Source organism: Mustela lutreola, chromosome 4 (assembly GCF_030435805.1).
Source record: "Mustela lutreola isolate mMusLut2 chromosome 4, mMusLut2.pri, whole genome shotgun sequence".
Classification (NCBI taxonomy): Eukaryota; Metazoa; Chordata; class Mammalia; order Carnivora; family Mustelidae; genus Mustela; species Mustela lutreola.
Window position 1 is genome coordinate 114,286,441 of NC_081293.1, and position 19,015 is coordinate 114,305,455.

General features: G+C 41.7%; 1 protein-coding gene across 3 annotated transcripts in view; it reads left to right on the top strand.

Annotated features, from left to right (window-relative positions):
• PUS7 (pseudouridine synthase 7) overlaps window positions 1-19,015 on the top strand; it is a 58,410-nt gene that overhangs the window by 26,944 nt on the left and 12,451 nt on the right. For all 3 annotated transcript variants that reach the window (XR_009352800.1, XM_059170854.1, XM_059170855.1), the window contains exons 8-9: window positions 11,828-11,956; window positions 12,609-12,734. Coding sequence is in view for 2 of the 3 variants with exons in the window: in XM_059170854.1 (XP_059026837.1) it covers window positions 11,828-11,956; window positions 12,609-12,734 (255 nt within the window). In the remaining variant the exon portion in view is untranslated. The remainder of the gene's footprint in view (window positions 1-11,827; window positions 11,957-12,608; window positions 12,735-19,015) is intronic.

Below are 19,015 nucleotides of genomic sequence, written 5' to 3' on the forward strand. Positions count from 1 at the left end.
CTGGCTTAGTCAGTAGAGCGTGTGACTCTTGATCTCCGGGTTGTGAGTTAGAGCCTCATGCTGGTTGTGGAGATTACTTAAAAAAAAAATAATCTCTTTTAAAAATTAAGTAAGTTAGTTGTTTTATTTCCCTTCCAGAAGGAACGAGGTGGAAGATGAAAGTTCTGCCATAATTGTACTCCTTCAGAGATTGCCTTGTTCACAGCTTGGTGTGTTTTTTGTGGGGGACTCTTTTTTTCCCTGTGAACCAAAATATTTATATAAGATGTGTTCTTGTGAACAGTAAATGATGTACCTCTTTCCCTTTTAGTACATAGCAAAAGATACGTAAAATATGGCAAACCTTAATTTCTGATGTTGACATTGTTTCCCATTTCTTGCTATTATAAGCAATTCCATGAGAGACATATTGGTAGCTAAATCTTGGCAAACTTCATTAAGATAAACTTAGCAGAGGGGCGCCTGGGTGGCTCAGTGGGTTAAAGCCTCTGCCTTCGGCTCAGGTCGTGATCCCAGGGTCCTGGGATGGAGCCCCGTATCGGGCTCTCTGCTCCTCGGGGAGCCTGCTTCCTCCTCTCTCTGCCTGCCTCTCTGCTTACTTGTGATTTCTCTCTGCAAAATAAATAAATAAAATCTTTAAAAAAAAAAAAAAAAAGATAAACTTAGCAGAGAAGGGCGCCTGGGTGGCTCAGTGGGTTAAGCATCTGCCTACAGCTCAGGTCATGATCGTGGGGTACTGGGATTGAGCCCTGTGTCAGGCTCCCTACTCAGTAGAGAGTCTGCTTCTCCCTCTCCCTGCTGCTCCCCCTGGTTGTGCGCTTTCTCTCTCTAAAATAAAGAAATAAAATCTTAAAGAAACAAAACAATACAAAAAAAACTTAGTAGCAGAATTCTGACTTAAATGTGAAACTCTACGGTTTCTTTTCTTTTCTTTTCTTTTTTTAAGATTTTATTTATTTGACAGACGGAGATCACAAGTAGGCAGAGAAGCAGGCAGAGAGAGGAGGAAGCAGGCTCCCTGCCAAGCAGAGAGCCCAATGAGGGGCTCGATCCCAGGACCCTGGGATCTTGACCTGAGCTGATAGCAGAGGCTTTAACCCACTGAGCCACCCAGGTGCCCCTCTACAATTTCTTTTGACAGCAAAGCGTAATTGCCCTGAGGAAAGGTAGTACCATTTACACCTTTATTCTGCTTCCTCAGAATCCTCCCTAACATGTGTTATGGTGTTCTGGTTTTTTTTTAATCCTTTACTAATCTGAGGGTCAAAAAATGGCATCTCGTTATTTTATTTTGTATTAAATGATGTGAAATCTTTGAATATTTGGAGTCAAGGTATTTCTCTTTTTGGTCAGCCACCAGGTGTCACACTTGATCACAATGCCGCTTTGTCTTCGAGCCTTTTGCTGCTTTTCTCATCTTCCTGTTGACTTAGTAAGAAACTATATTAGACACCTAAGTGTTGGCCTTTGGAAGGCACATAGCACTTATCTCGCGGATGCAGGCGACACCCTTCGTTGGCTTAATGGATACCCAGGGCCGGGCTGGGTGGCCTTTCCCGTGAGAACGAGTACACAGGATAACCCTACTCTGCCACGCAGGGGTCTTGATTATTGCTGAATCGCCCATTCCTAGGAATAAGCAGCATTTCTTTTAGCTTCATGTAACTCTCCAGCCACCTTGTAATTTTAACAGGATCTCCAGCAGGAACAGCCCCATTCAGAATGATTTGTTTCTTTTCCTGTCTCTTCCTGCCAGTCTCCTTTCTGAGCCTGGGCCAGTGTTTCGCTGGTTTTGTTAATAAAGGCTTTTTGTGCAACATGTTGCTTAGGTTGGCTCCTGATGTTTAAAAGTGAGATTTTTAGTAGTCCCAAGTTAGTCACAGAATTCGCTATGAATTTAAAACCGTAGAGCTCTATCCAAGATCATCAGAATTAAAACTGTGAACAGTATCATGAAGATACTGTCAACCCCATTCCACCTCTGCTCAGGGAACGCCCATTCTATAAGAATGAATATACCTGTTGCTTTCTGCTGCGCCAGTGGGATTCAGAAACATATGTCTATTGTGTATTCAGGAAGAGGTAATGGAGTATGCTTCAGCCATATAAAGGAACGAAGTACTGATACATATTACAATATGGAGAACCTATTTTTAAGATTTTATTTATTTATTTGAGAGAGAGAGCAAGCATGAGTGGGGGAAGGGGCAGAGGGAGAAGCAGGCTCCCCGCTGAACAGGGACCTACCCCACCCCCACCCAGGATAGACGCAGGGCTTGATCCCAAGACCCTCTGATCATGACCTGAGCTGAAGGCAGACACTTAACCCACTGAACCACCCAGGCACTAAACATGGATCAGTCTTAAAAATGTGATGCTAGGGGCATCTGGGTGGCTCGGTGGGTTAAAGCCTCTGCCTTTGGCTCAGGTCATGATCCCAGGGTCCTGGGATCGAGCCCCACGTCAGGCTCTCTGCTCAGCAGGGAGCCTGCTTCCTCCTCTCTCTGTCTGCTTCTCTGCCTACTTCTGATCTCCGTCTGTCAAATAAATAAAATCTTTAAAAAAAAAATGTGATGCTAAATACAAGAAATCAGACAAAAAAGGCCACATATATGATTATGTTTATGTGAAATGTCCATAGTAGGGAAACGTATAGAGACAGAGTGCAGGAGTGGTTGCTAGGGGCTGCTGGGAGAGGGAATGGGATTAATAGGTGTCGGGTTTTTTGGGGAGTGATGGAAATGTTCTTGGATTAGATAGTGGTAACAGTTGCGCAACACTGTGAATGTACTAAAATCTGCTAAATTGTATATTTTATAATGGTTAAAGTGATACATTTTAGGTTATATTAATTTTATCTCAAAAAGAGAAAACAACGGAGTCGTCAGGTACTCCCATGGCTTCCAGGGAGTAGTACTCTCCAGAATCTCTCCAGAGCCACCAGGTGCTTGATTACTTCTTCCCTCTTAAGTATCTTGTTCGTTTCTACAACAGCGGTTATGACCAAAGAAGAGTTCTGTCATCCTTGTTCCCCTCTGTTCCTCCTGATCTCTGCTTCCTGGACTCCTTGGGATATAAGTCCTAGACTAATTTATGCCCTGTGGTCCCACCACTGTCTGCATATGTATGCAGATAAGGACCTGGTGTCCTTTCTTCCTGGACCTGCCACTGGCCCATGGCCACACGAGCCTTGCTTTATGCTGTTTGGTCTTCAGATTGGATATGGTGAGGAAGGGTACTAGACTAGGAGCTTTGCCCATTTCCCAGTTTCTCTTTTTAGCTCCTGTGTTTTATATTAATTAATGGTGCAGTGACAGATTTTTTTCCTCAAGAAATTTGGTCAGGCTGCTTTTGCACATGTTGAGCTGGGAAACAAACTGATTGATATGCAGCAAAGAGATGATTGCGTGTCTTCAGGAAGTATAGGGAAATTTTCAGCAAAGAAAAAGAGTGCTGTGAGATGAATTAGCAAGCTGGTATTATATAGATGAATTTTAAACAGTTGGACTCAGTAGACAGCATGTTTTTAACTAAGGATATGACAAAGTTTGCCTGTCAGTTCTTCCTGGGACGTTGGGACTTTAGGCGGGCGGAGGTGCACACTGTGCAGGGCAGCTTCCGTGATGAGCTGCTTTGGGTGTGTGGACTGGGCACTCTGGGGCAGGGCTTGGCCTTCCGTGCTGGCCCGGCGCGCAGGCTCTACAGCCAGATGCACACGCCCATCCAGCACCTACATTTTCAGGCCAAAGCCAGAATGGGCTCCTGACAGCAGGAATGAGCTCAAGGACTAAGGCTGAAAACCAGTCCAGAGCGTCAGGTGTACTGTTCCCCAAGGTGAAGCACAAATACCCTTTGTTGTTGTAGTTCTCAGAGTAGATGTCTTTTCAGAGGAAATCTGAACTTAGAGAAAGTCAGAAACCATCTTCCACACGATGAGGTACCATGCAACATTATTTGTGATTTTGAAAAATTGTGAACAACCCAAATGGCCCAAATTGGAGGATCTTAATAAAATGAATGGTTATAATAGATGAATTTTAATGGGTGAGTTGTTTTCGACTATGTCAGAGTCTTTTTTTTTTTTTTTTAAGATTTTATTATTGACAGAAAGCATAAGCAGGGGGAGGGACAAAGGGGAGGGAGAAGCAGGCTCTCACTGATCAGGGAGCTCTGACCAGGGGCTTGATCCCAGGACCCTGAAATCATGACCTGAGCTGAAGGTAGACAGTAGACTGAGCCACCCAGGCACCCCATGTTAGATTATTTCTAAAAACACAAAAACCCTTTTTACTAAAGTAGAGATGCAAGTTGTCATAACAATATAAAAATACTGTAACATGACAATATATGAAAATCTCAAATGAAAATCCAGTGTCTTATTTATTGGGAAAATACCAGAAGCATTTCATTTAGAGTCAGGAGAAAAATAAATAAGGATGACCACACTATAACCACTATTTTTGTTGTTGTTCTGGACAGACTATAGTACAAACAAAATTATTTTTTTTTAAGATTTTATTTATATATTTATTTAAATTTATTTGACAGATCACAAGTAGGCAGAGAGGCAGGCAGAGAGAGAGGAAGGAAAACAGACTCCCTGCTGAGCAGGGAGCCCGATGCAAGGCTCGATCCCAGGACCCTGGGATCATGACCTGAGCCAAAAGCAGAGGCTTTAACCCACTGAGCCACCCAGGCGCCCCAAGATTTTATTTATTTATTTGACAGAGATCCCAAGTAGGCAGAGAGGCAGGCAGGGGATGGAGGGGAAGCAGGCCCCCTGCTGAGCAGGCAGCCCAATGCAGGGCTCGATCCCAGGACCCTGGGATCATGACTTGAGCCGAAGGCAAAGGCTTAAAACCCACTGAGCCACCCAGGTGCCCCTAGACATTTAAAAAAAGATCTTTAAAAAATTTTTAAGAAATAAGTGTTATAAAAATATTCTAAAAATTTGGCCTGGTGGCCAAATTGCGGTTTTTGTCATAAGTGATTATTTGTACTTAAAGGAGTTGACTGAAACTTATACAAGATAAGAAAGATAGGGGCACCTGGGTGGCTCAGTGGGTTGGCCCGCTGCCTTTGGCTCGGGTCATGGTCCCAGGTCCTGGGTTCGAGCCCTGCATCGGGCTTTCTGCTCATCCAGGGGCCTGCTTCCTCCTCTCTCTCTGCCTGCCTCTCTGCCTACTTGTGATCTCTCTCTGTCAAAATAAATAAAATCTTTAAAAAAAAAAAAAAAAGACTAATATAGGGACGCCTCAGTGGCTCAGTTGTTAAGTGTCTGCCTTCAGCTCAGGTCATGATCCCCAGATACTGGGATTGAGCCCTGCATCGGGCTCCCTGCTCAGCAGGAAGCCTGCTTCTCCCTCTCGCACTGCCCCTGCTGTGTTACCTCTCTTACTGTGTCTTTCTCTGTCAAATAAATAAAATCTTTAAAAGGAAGGAAGAAAGAGACGAAACGTAATATGAAGACAATATCTTAATGGAAATTATAATGGAAAAGAAGTTTTTTACACAAGGAGAAAAAGAACATACCTAGAAATATATATATATATGATTTTTATGAAGAAAATTTTTAAATACTGTTGAGAGATGTAAAAGAACTGAATGAATGCATGATACAACTGGTTCTTTTGGGTCCATATAAATGTTTTTTCTTATTGAATAAGTTTATAAATTTGTGCTGCTACTAGTGAGAATAGCAGTAGAATGGTATTGTTTAACTAAGTTAATCATAAAGTTAATGTAGGAAACTTAAGATGAAAACTAGCTATAAAAAAAAAAATTCTGGTAGAAGTCACTATCCAAGGGGGATTAACCTTAGTATATATTAAAGCATATAGAAATTTCACAGTTAAAGCAATTTGATCTTGGCACATAAATCAGTAGAATAATTAGGGGCCCAGATCCATCGACAAATTTACTGTGTATTCAAAGTAGCATTTAAAATCAGCAGAGGGAGGTGCCTGGGTGGCCCAGTTGGTGAAGCGTCTGCCTTCAGCTCAGGTAATGATCCCAAGATCCTGGGATTGAGTCCTGCATTGGGCTCCCTGCTCAGTGGGGAGCCTGCTTCTTCCTCTCCCACTTCCCCTGCTTGTGCACTTGCACATTCTCTCTCTCTCTTTGTCAAATAAATAAATAAATAAATAATATTTTAAAAAATATAAGTAAGATCAGAGGAAAAAAAATTGCTGAGTCAATGAATGTTGTTGAGATAACTGAATAGCCATCTGGGAAAAAAAAAATTGGCTCTTTACCTCTGTTCCCTAGTCTAAAATTCCAGGTGAATCAAAAATTTAAACATAAAATAAGTACAAAATAATCAGTGATGACATTTTGCCTGTCTTCACTGAGTGGGTAAAGTGGCAATGCTTTGTCAGATTTTCTTTTTTCTTCACACAAAGAAAACGTTTGTTTGAAGTAAAGAAGGTGATCACTGGGAATGGCTTCCAGAGCTGTGACTCTGCCAGAGAGTAACAAAACCGGTTACAAAGCAGCACCAGCCACAGTATCACTGCCCATGGATACAGATAAATACATTTTTTTTTTTTTTTGTAGTCAGGTCCTTGGTGGAATTTTTTTTACTCCACAGTTGGCCTCTTTATTAGGCCATAAAAGGGGCACCTGGGTGGCTCAGTCATTAAGCGTCTGCCTTCAGCTCAGGTCATGATCCCAGGGTCCTGGGATTGAGCCCTGCATCCGGCTCCCTGCTCAGTGGGAAGCCTGCTTCTCCCTCTCCCACTCCCCCTGCTCGTGGTCCCTCTCTCGCTGTGTCTCTCTCTGTCAGATAAATAAAATCTTAAAAAAATAAAAGGCCATAAAGCAGAAAGGCATGTGTGATACTGTTAATTTAAAATGTGGAGTCCACGCCACTGGTAGCTGCTGACACGGTTGCCAGTTTATGTGTGAAGAACACTTTCCCCCTTTCCTTCACCTCCTTGTTGCTTAGGATGAGGAGACGCCATGATTTAAAGCCAGGGAGTGAGAGCAGGAAAGCCTTCCCGAGTCAGCAGGACCTGTCCTATATCCCCCTCCGTTGTAAGGAATCCACTTTTGGCATCACAGGCGGACTGGGGAAGGAGCAACGGATGCTCCCACTCAAAGCCCCTGGGCAGCAGTGCCTGAGGTCTTGTCTTTTTCTCCACAACTCACCTGCTGTGAACTTAGAAAACCCTAGCAGTGAAGGTCAGTGTGTTGGTGAGCTCATGGCCTGCTCTAAGTGAAGTGTGATAAAAAGGAATCACTACCATAATCAAAAGGAAAAAAAGAAAAGTGTCCTTTTTCCTGAAAACAACAAAAAGTGGTAGAAGTATTCTACCCTTGGGAAACATTTAAAAACAAAAACAAAAAAACCTCTCTGGCTAGAGATACCCTGAGTATGTCTTAAACCTCAGAACTATTCTTTTTTTCAAGATTTTATTTATTTGACAGAGGGAGCGAGTGAGCAGAGAGGGAGAAGCAAACTCCCCGCAGAGCAGGGAGCACGACATGGGGCTCAGTCCTACAACCTGAGCTGAAGGCGAACGCTCGACTGTGCCACTCAGGCAACCCTAAATCTCAGAACTATTTAGAAAAAAAAAAAAAAGATTAATGAACATACCTAAAACTCTACTCTATAGTCCTTTGTTTACAGAAGAATGCCACCTAAGGCAGGAGGAATGGTAGATGGAGAAAAATTCTCTCTCTCACATTAACACACCAGTGTTTGCTTCAGGCAGTAAGACTCCTGGGGTACCTGGACAGGCGGATGAAAGACTGAGGAACAGGATAATCCTAAGGATTAGGGAGAAGGTCCCTTTACAGTAAAAAACCCTAGTACGTACCATCCTAACCCAGTGATTAAATTTATCACCATCAGTGTTGGACAAACTGAACACCGTTGCCTTTTGCTGGGATCTGCTGAAAAGATCATAGCATCACCTAAATAATGTGTTTATTTGAGTTGGATCACGAGGAAACAAATCCGAATGTAAAGGCACGGTGTGAGACAGCTGGCCTGGATTCTGCCAAAAGTCAGATACCAACAGAGACAAAAAGGCTGGGCCGAGGCACACAGCTTAGTAGACGCTAACCGGACATCAAGACGGCAGTATGTAGTCCTTGGTTAGATCCTGAATTCAGGGAGCTTTAAAAAAAATTGAAATGATCTTATCGGGTAACTGGGTAAGTGTGGGTGTGGACTGCCAAACAGTAGTGTCGAATTCATGTTGGGCTTCCTGACCAGGACCCGCATGGGTAGCAGTCCAGGATACACAGGGGTCACTAGGGTTAAGGTGTGAGGTCTGCAACTAACTCAGAATCATTCAGTAAAGTATTTCGATTTCACATGTGTGTCTTTGTGTATGCATGTGTGTGTACTGTATGCAGGTTCCTAGATTAGAGAGAGACTTACAAAAGGGGAGGGAGTTAAAAGTTGGTAAATCTCTTAGAACATACAAGGTTACAATGTTGCCATTTTTCTCCAGCTCTGATTTTTTTTTTTTTTTTTTTAATAAAACAGGTAGGGAGAGTTTTTTTGTTTTGTTTTGTTTTGTTTTTAAGATTTTATTTATTTATTTATTTGACAGAGAGAAATCACAAGTAGATGGAGAGGCAGGCGGGGAGAGAGAGAGAGAGAGGGAAGCAGGCTCCCCACTGAGCAGAGAGCCCGATGCAGGACTCAATCCCAGGACTCTGAGGTGGGAGCCTGAGAGCCACCCAGGCGCCCCTTTTTCTTTCCTTTTCAAAGATTCTATTTATTTATTTGACAGAGATCACAAGTAAGCAGAGAAGCAGGCAGAGAGAGAGGAGGAAGCAGGCTCCCTCTGAGCAGAGAGCCTGATTCGGGGCTTCATCCCAGGACTCTGGGATCATGTCCTGAGCCAAAGGCAGAGGCTTTAATCCACTGAGCCACCCAGGCGCCCCTAGGGAGAGATTTTCTAATGTATAAATTAATATAAATAAACTAGACTCAGGGCACCTGGGTGGCTCAGTCAGTTAAGTGTCTGCCTTTGGCTCAACTCATGATCCCAGGGTCCTGGGATTGAGTCCCACATCGGCTCCTTGCTCAGCTCTCCCTTTGTTTCTCCCCCCAGCTCATGCTCGCTCTCTCTCTGAAATAAATAAAATCTTTTGTTTTTGTTTTAAGATTTTTTTGTTTATTTCTTTGAGAGAGAGAGAGAATAAGAGAGAGTGCCATGAGAGGTAAGAGGGAGAAGCAGACTCCCCACCAAGCAGGGAGCCTGATGTGGGATTCGATCCCAGGACTCTAGGGTCATGACCTGAGCCGAAGGCATCTGCTTAACCAACTGAGCCACCTAGGCGCCCAATAAATAAAATATTTTTATGAAAATAAATAAACTAGGGATGCTTGGATGTCTGTCGGTTAAGCAACTGCTTTAGGCTCTGGTCATGATCCCAGGGTCCTGGGATCGAGCCCCGCATCAGGCTCTCTGCTCAGCAGCGGGCATGCTTCTCCCTCTCCCTTTGCTTGCCTCTCTGCCTACTTGTGCTATCTCTCTGTTGAATAAATAAAGAAAATATTTAAATAAACAAACTCACAAAATGGGAAGTAATATTTACAAACTATGTGGTAAAGGACAGATTTCTTTACTCTGAAAACAGAAAAATAATAACAATCCAAAATACGTTAAAAAAAAAGTAACAGGACAAACAGGCAGTTCACAACCAACATATGTAGAAATGTTTAACCTCATAATAGGAAGTGTGCAAATAAAAACCAAAGGTAAATATTTTTTTAACAGTCTGGCAGACTTCAAAAAGATTTATAATAGGCCCTGGCAGCAGACACAGGGATGAGGCAATAGGCACTCATATGTTAATATTGTGAGCATAAATTGATAAAACTTTTTTGGAGGGCAGTAGGGATTAAAATTTAAAATCTGTACCTCCCACATCGAGGAATTTACTCCGAGGATGTATCTGTATAGATGCACACAAAGACGTATGTGTAAGGATGTTTGCTGTAGAATTGTTTGTGATAGCAAAAGTTAGGTCCTTTAAATGTACACCAAAGGGGATCAGATGGAGGATTGAATAGGCAGGACAACAGCCATCCCATGCACTGGACAAAGAATGCGGCAGCCTCGGAAGTACCGTGTGGATAAAGCGCATCTTGGATATGCATTTTTAAGTGGAAGAAAGCCAAGAGGCTAGGGCACCTGGGTCGCTCGGTTAAGCATCGACTCTTGATTTCAGCTCAGGTCATATATCTCCTGCTCCGGAGATTAAGCCCCCGCATTGGGCTCCCCACTGAGCGGGGAGTCTGCTTCCCCTTTCCTTCTGCTTCTTACCCTGCTCACACACACACTCTCTCTCTCTCTAAAAATGAATAAATCTTTAAAAAAAAAGTGCTGAACAATTTATAATGTAACAAAAGAGGGGAGGATCTGGGTGCTAGTTACATGGTTGAGTTCACTTGGTGAAAATTCATCGAGCAGAACACTTAACGAGTCTTGTATTTTGCCATATATATAAAACATATAAAGATCTTACCAAAAAATTCCAAAAAGGGAGGAGACTGTGGGTACACCTATGCCTCTTTATACAAAAAGTGTTTCTGGAAGGATGCACAAGAAACTATTGGGGGCACCTGGGTGGTTCAGTGGGTTAAGTCTCTGCCTTCGGCTCAGGTCATGATCCCAGGGTCCTGGGATGGAGCCCTGCATTGGGCTCTCTGCTCAGCAGGGAGCCTGCTTCCCCCTCTCTCTCTGCTTGCCTCTCTGCCTGCTCGTGATCTCTGTCTTTCAAATATATAAATAAAATCTTTAAAAAAAAAAAAAAAACTGTTAACATGGGCTGCTGATGAGGAGAGGTGTTGAGGGATAGAGAGAGGACATTGGTTTTTTAGTTCTGTGTTTGTTTTTCTATGTAAATTACTATTATAGAAGTTAAGGAATTTTCATGAAAGTTTCCTTATACCTTTTAAAGATTTTTTTTTTTTTTTTTTTTTTTTTTTTTTTTTTTGAGAGAGAGAGCAGAGGGAGAACTCCTTTTACAATCATGGTCCTGGGGCTTGATGCCAGGACCCCGGGATCATGACCTGAGCTGAAGGCAGACACTTACCCAACTGAACCACCCAGGCACCCCATTCTTAACACCTTTTAAGTGATAACAAGGTACACATTTGTAGTAGAATGCCATCTCTATCTCTGTCTCCATCTATATAATATGTTTGAAAAAAAAAAAGAATGGTAGGAAATGCAAAGTTAAATATTAGCAGATATTTTTTCTTTTCTCTGTACATTTTCAAGTTTTCTTCTTAAGATCACAGTATTTTTCTGATAGATGAAAATAGGACTGAGGGATTGCTCTCTGTTATTATCCCCTTCCCTCTCACAAAATGTAGCAAATTTTACAGATATGATTGTCCCATTACTCAGAAATCACAGTAGGCTTTATGAATATAAATGTGGCCCAGGTTAATCTATCCAGTAAGATCGAACCAGCATCATTTTGCTGAAGGAACAATCCAGAGGGAAATGAAAAATGCTCAGCCCACTTGCCTGTGTTCTGCTCCTCATAACTTGGTGCAGTCTTGTTTCTAGTTGTTGTGTCCTATAGCAGGGTGCTCAAGACTATTTCATTCAGGCAGTATTTTATTTTATTTTATTTATTTGACAGACAGGGAAAGGGAATACAAGCAGGGAGGGTGGGAAAAGGAGAGGCAGGCTTCCTGCTGAACAGGAGCGTGATGCGGGGATTGATCCCAGGACTCTGGGATCATGACCTGAGCCAAAGGCAGACTATTAATGACTGAGCCACCCAAGCGCCCCTTCAGGCAGTATTTCATGATCCTCTTTGTGTTCCTTTTTTATTTTATATTTTTTAGAATAACCGCTCAAAGACTTGCCCACTTGAACAAGTGCTTGATGAACTTTAAGCTGGGGAATTTCAGCTATCAGAAAAACCCTCTGAAACTGGGAGAGCTTCAAGGGAATCACTTCACAGTTGTCCTCAGGTAAAGACCTGCAGATAGGAGTGCAAACCAGAGAGGGTCCCCCTGGGTCCCCTCACATCTGTTCAGAATAGTTATTAATCCAGGTGAGCTGGCTCTAGCAGGTGTGGCAGTGAGGGAAGGCCCAGCAGAGCCTCATAGGGCTGGAAGAGCAAATAGTGCTGGAGAATTGTACCAACACCCCCTCACCTCTCAAAACTCAGCTCCTCCTTTGGAAAGGAGCCATGTGCTTCAGACACGGTGTTAAGAGATGGAGAGCCTATGCTTCTGCTTATAGGCAGTAGCTAGGATGGGCAAATTCACAGACACAGAAAGTAGAAGAAAGGTTACCTGGGGCGGGGAGTCTAAGAGGGGGACTTCGGAACTATTGTTTAATGGGTCCAAAGTTTCAGTTTGGGAAGAGTGGGAAGTTCAGGAAGTAGATAGTGGGGAATGTTGCACAACATTGTGGGTGTACTTAAAAATGGCCAAAACAGTCAGTGTTACCTGTATTTCACCACCGTTTTTAAAAAAAAAAGCAGAGAGTCCTCAGCAGGTGGAGAGAAAGCTGCAGGGGATAAGCGAAAAGCACGAAGCCAGGCCATATCATTGATGATAGGCGTCCCTGAATGTGTTTGACTCCGTTTTTTTCTCTGGGTAACTTGGGCCCTTGCAGAAATATAACAGGAACTGATGACCAAGTTCAGCAAGCTATGAACTCTCTCAAGGAGATCGGATTTATTAACTACTATGGGATGCAAAGATTTGGAACTACCGCTGTCCCCACATATCAGGTTGGAAGGTGCGTATTTAATTTCTTGACTTTTGTCTGAAAGAGCTCACTTGAAAAAAGAAAGGGTTTTTTTTGTTATTGCTGCTGTTCTTATTCATTCATGTCTGGGCTGAGTGAACCAGTATGTCTCATCAGCTGATCTGTAGACTCCTTCTAATTTTTGTTGTGTTTTAAGATAATGCAAATTAATATAAAAATAATAATAAAAAATTAAATCACTGTTCAAAAGGATATAATTTGGAAGGTAAGTTTTTCTCTCATCTGGGATAACCCATCTAGGAATTCTATTCTTAGTTGCTTCCTTACAGGTAAATCTTGACTCAGTACAATAAGCTGTAGGGTAGCCCGACAAAGATGATACAGTTTGTGATCTCTTTTTACAAGTGCTTTCCAGTTTATTAAATTTTCATCTGCACTTTGCCTGCCCTTAAAGAAAGTGGTGTGGGATGGAAATAGTGTGGTAAAGCTTATTTTAAGAACTCTGATTCACTTTCAGGCAATGGAGAATCCCTGTAGTATAACCTAGGGTGGAAATCCCATCAATAAATAATTGGACTCTTGATCTTGGGGGTCATTAGAGCTCCATGTTGGGTGTAGATATCACTAAATAAATAAACTTAAAAAAAATAAAAATAAACTTTAAAAGGGACACCTAAGTTGGAAGAGCATGCAACTCTTGATCCCTGGGTCATGAGTTCAAGCTCCACATTCAGGTGTAGAGATTACTTAAATAAATATTTTTTTCTAAGATTTTTTTTTTTTAAGATTTTATTTATTTATTTATTTGACAGAGATCACAAGTAGGCAGAGAGCCTGATGCAGGGCTCAATCCCAGGACTCTGGGATCATGACCTGAGGTGAGGGCAGAGGCCTAACCCACTGAGCCACCCAGGTGCCCCTAAGATTTTTTTTTTTTTTTTTTTTTTTTTTTTTGAGAAAGAGAGAGATACAGAGTGGGTGGAGGGAGGAGCAGAGGGAGAAGCGGACTCTACACTGAGCATGGAGCCCGATGCAGGACTCCATCCCAGGACCCTGGGATCATGACCTGAGCTGAAGGCAGATGCTTAACCAACTGAGCCACCCAGGTGCCCAAAAAGATAAACTTTTAATACATGCCTACATACTTACTTGGATTTGGAAGCCTAAACCTGAATATGCTGTCCAGTAGATTATTAAATAAAGTAATCATTTTCATGGTTATAGAAGTCATGAGTTGGAAGTGATCTGAAGGATAAGGTAGTTCATGGTCTTACTTGTGTTTCAAACCCTTTTTCTAACAAAGGTGAAATTTAGGGTTAGGGGTCTGCTGGAGCTCACTAGTTGGTCCTCTGTAGCCCTGGGAGCAGAGGACTTCTCTTGATTCCTGTGCATGGTTGCAGCAGTTGACTACACATACTCGCGTTTGTTCATGCTTTTTTTTTTTTTTTTTTTAAGATTTTATTTATTTATTTGACAGAGATCACAACTAGGCAGAGAGTCAGGCAGAGAGAGAGGAGGAAGCAGGCTCCCTGCTGCACAGAGAGCCCAATATGGGCCTCGATCCCAGGACCCTGAGACCATGACCTGAGCCGAAAGCAGAGGCTTTAACCCACTGAGCCACCCAGACGCCCCATGTTCATGCATTTTTAAACGCACAAAATGATTGGAGTGGCTCAGTTGGTTAGGCATCTGACTCTTGGTTTTGGCTGAGGTTATGATCTCAGGGTTGTGGGATCAAGCCTCTCATAGGGGTCCGCACTCAGTGTGTTTGAGATTCTCTCCCCCTCTGCCCCTCCCCCTGCTCGCACATACTTTCTTTCTCTCAGATAATAAAGTCTTTTTTAAAAAATGAAATAAAGTTTTAGAAAAGCACAAAATGATAAAAATCTCATGCCTCTACTTCTTTGAGGCAGTGTTGTGGAGATTAAAAGCTCAGGCAGTTCTGAGCCTCAGATTACCCATCTGTTAAATGGAGATCATGAAGTGATGTGATATTTATGCATCCCCTATTGCTGTGTCTAGGATATAGTAGGTGCTCAATAAGCAGAAAGTAGTATTTTAAAGCTAAAGCATACCAAGCAGAGAAAGAATATTTACCGGAAAGAAAACTAAAGTCACTAAATATCATTATTATTAGATAGTAAATGATCATGTTTTCAATTTTGCTAAATGGTCAGAGGACATTGATAAAGATAGTGAAGATATTAATTGTATCATGGGACAGAATATTTAAGGGAAGACTGTATCAGCCTTTTGTTTTGTTTTGTTTTAAATAGCATTTATTTTTTAAGTAGGTTCCATGCCTGACTTGGTGCTTAAATTCATGATCTCGAAATCAAGAGTTCAAGAGTTGTACACTCCACTGACAAGCCAGCCAGATGCCCCAGGCTATATCAGCTTTTTTTTTTTTTTTTTTTTCCAAAATTTTACTTATTTTAGAGAGAAAGAGCACAAGCATGAGTGGAGTTGGGGGAAGGGAGGGAGAGAATCTCAAGCAGACTGTGCCCTGAGTGCAAAGCCTAACAGGGCTTAGTCTCATGACCCTGAGAGCATGACCTGACCCAAAACCAAGAGTCAGACTCTCACTGACTGACCCACTGAAGTGCCCTGTATGAGTTTTTGAATTTGTAATTAATTTGGCAGAAGAATAGCCAGGGGACCCTGCAAATGTACTCCAAAGATAATGTAAAATGGCTAATGAAAATAAAATCAGATTTATCAAAAGTGTAGAAAGGAACAAAAATTGCATTGCTTTCCCTAAGTATAGTCATTATACAGTCCATTCAAAATTTCAAACCAGCAGTTTCCTAGCTTCAGAGCAGCCCCCTATTACCATCATAGGATCTCTCAAGGGAAAAACAAAACCACCCTTAGTTTATAGATTAAAAATGGAAAAATGACTTTTATCCACAGTTTTTAAAGAACCCTTATAAAGACAAAAGAAACAAATAACAGTCTAAAAATTGGCAAGTGATCTGAGCAGACATTTCTCTAAAGAACATAGACTAATGGCCAGTAAGCACACAAAAAGGTGCTCAACATCACTAGGGAATCACTAATCATTAGGGAAAAGCAATTTAAAAATATATATATTTATTTATTTGACAGACAAAGATCACAAGTAGAGAGGCATGCTGAGACAGAGGGGAAGCAGGCTCCCTGCCGAGTCAAGAGCCCAATGCAGGGTTCGATCCCAGGACCCTGAGATCATGACCTGAGCCAAAGGCAGAAGCTTTAACCCACTGAGCCACCCAGGTGCCCCAGGGAAAAGCAGTTTAGAACCACAGTGAGCTATCACTTCATATGCACTATGATAGCTGACATCACAAAGACAGACGATAGCAAGTGTTGGTGAGGATGTGGAGAGATTGGAACCCTCACGTGCTGCAGGTAGAAATGTAAACCAGTACAGCCATTTTGGATAACAGCCTGGCTAGTCCCCAGAAGGTTCAGTCATACAACTTAGCTGTTGCACTCTAGGTGTATACTCGGGAGTTGAAAACATGTTTACACAGAAATTTACACCAATGTTTATAGCAGCCAAAAAGAATGGAAACAACCCAGATGTCCCATCAACTAATAAATGGTTAAACAAAATGTGGTGTATCCATACAATGGAATATTATTCAACAATGAAAGAGAATGGAGTGGGGCGCCTGGGTGGCTCAGTGGGTTAGGCTGCTGCCTTCGGCTCAGGTCATGATCTCGGGGTCCCGGGATCGAGTCCCACATCGGGCTCTCTGCTCAGCAGGGAGCCTGCTTCCTCTTCTCTCTCTCTCTGCCTGCCTCTCTGCCTACTTGTGATCTCTGTCTGTCAAATAAATAAATAAAATCTTAAAAAAAAAAAAAAAAGAATGAAGTACTGACTCCAACTACGTGGATGGACCTTGAAAACATGCTAAGTGAAAGAAGCTAGTCACAAAAGGCAAGATATTGTAGGATTCATATATATGAAATATTCAGAATAGGCAAATACGTAGAGACAGAAAGCTGATTAGTGGTTGCCTACGTTTGGGGAGGGGTAGCAGAGAGTGACTGCTGATGGGTGTAGGATTTCTTTTGGGGTGCTAAAAATGTTCCAGAATGATTGTGTAATGTCAACAATTCTGTGATTATACCAAAAGCATTGAATTGTGCACTTAAATATATGAATTATATGGATATATGAATTATACCCCAGTAAAGCTGTTTTTATTATTTTTTTAAAGTGGAATAAATCCTTGCATATATGGTCAAATGATATTTGACAAGAGTAACAAGACCAGTGGGGAGAGGACAGTCTTTTCAACAGATTATGTTGGGGAAATTGGATTATACACATAAAAAAAGTGAAGTTGGACCCTTAACACCATTACAAGTTGTCTCACACCATGCACAAAAATTAACTAAAAATAGATCCAAGACCTGAACCACTAAAATTATAAAATTAGGGGAAAACCTCATGACATTTGATTGCCAATTTCTTGGATCTAACAGTAGGTTGGGTTCCATAAAATCAAAAATCTCTGTGTAGAAAGGGCACTATCAACAGAATAAGAAAGCAGTCCGCAGAATGGGAGAAAATATTTGCAGGTTATCTGTTGAGGGGTTAATGTCCAAAACATAAAGAGTTCCTTACAACTCAACAATAACAAAACAACTTGATTAAAAATTGACAAAGAACTTGAATAGACCTTTCATAAAGAAGAAATGCAAATGACTTATAAACTAATAATGAAAAGATTACCAATCAAGATTACCAATCATTAAGGAACAAATCAAAACCATAATGAGATGATTTTTTATACCCATTAGACCATTATTAAATAAATTGTTGGTGAAGATGTGGGAAAATAGGAACCCTTGTGCATTGCTAATGGGAATATAAAATGGGCCTGCTGCTATGGAAAATGATACAGTAATTCTTTACAACATCAAATGTAGAATCACCATATGATCCATAAATTCCATTTTTTAGTGTCTACCCAGAAGAATTGAACATGAACACTCAGCAAGTATTTACTCACCCATGTTTTTAAGAGCAGTGTTCACAACAGCCGAAAGGTGGACGCAATCAAGTGTCCATTAACAGGTGAATGGATCCAAGACATGTTAGATCGATACAATGGAGAATCCTTCAGCTTTGACAGGAAAGAGACTCTGACACATGCTACAACATGCATAGACCTTGAAGACTTTCATGCTGAATGAAATAAGCCAGGCACAGAAGGACAAAAACTGTGTAAATCCTCTTACCTGAGGTAACTCGCATAGTTTCATACATAGTATGAAACTCGCATAGATTCATACATGAAGTGGAGCAGTGGTTGCCAAGAGACAGCAGAGTTTCAGTTGAGGAAGATGTGAAAGTTCTAGGGGCAGGTCGTCCTGATGGTTACAGTGTGAATGCACTCAGCACCGTAGAACTGTACACTTGAAAAATGGCTAAAATTAAGAGTTTTATGTTATGTGTTTTATATACAATTAAAGGGTGGCTCAGTGGGTTGGGTCTGTGCCTTCAGCTCGAGTCTTGATCTCAGGATCCTGCTCAGCGGGGAGCCTGCTTCCCCCTCTCTCTCTGCCTACTTGTGATCTCTGTCTGTCAAATAAATAAATAATCTTTTTAAAAAAAGTTGGAAGAAAGATAACGTAAGAAAAGTAGGAAACATCTTAACGTGTAGAGGACCAGATAGAATGGCCTCTTGTAAATGAAATCTACACATATTTCATACGGCACTAGGTAGTGAACTTTCATGTATGTGGCAGCATCTTAGGAAACTTGATAGTATACCACGCGTTGGCAGACTTTTTCTTTGAAGGGCCAAGTAGTAAATGTCTTGGGCTTGGTGGGCCAAGGAGTGTTCATAGCAGGTGCTCAGCTCTGCTGTTAAAACAGTGTGGAAGGAGTCACATACGATGCGTCAGGGAGGAGCACAGGTGTTTTCAAGAAACCTATTTACAAAATCAAGGGGCCAGCCAGGTCACGGGTTTTTGAACACAGACATCTTCTTTGCCACCTGACTGACCAGTGCCTCATCCTGAACTCATTCTCTGCTCTCTCTGAAGGTGTTGTGGATAGTCTAGACAGTTGCATAATGTGTCATCCAGGAGAATATTGAAGGACTGATAGAGCATGGCTTCTTCTAGGACTGTTAAGGATGGCCAGGAGTAAGAGTCTGTTATGTAATTAATCACATTAGTAGATAAAAAATCGCTATGATCCTATCATTGGATAACAAACAGCATTTTATACAGTTTAATATGCAAAAATATGCCATATAGGTTTCTTAAATATGAAAAATAAAAACCCCAGTTAGCTAGAACAAAAATTA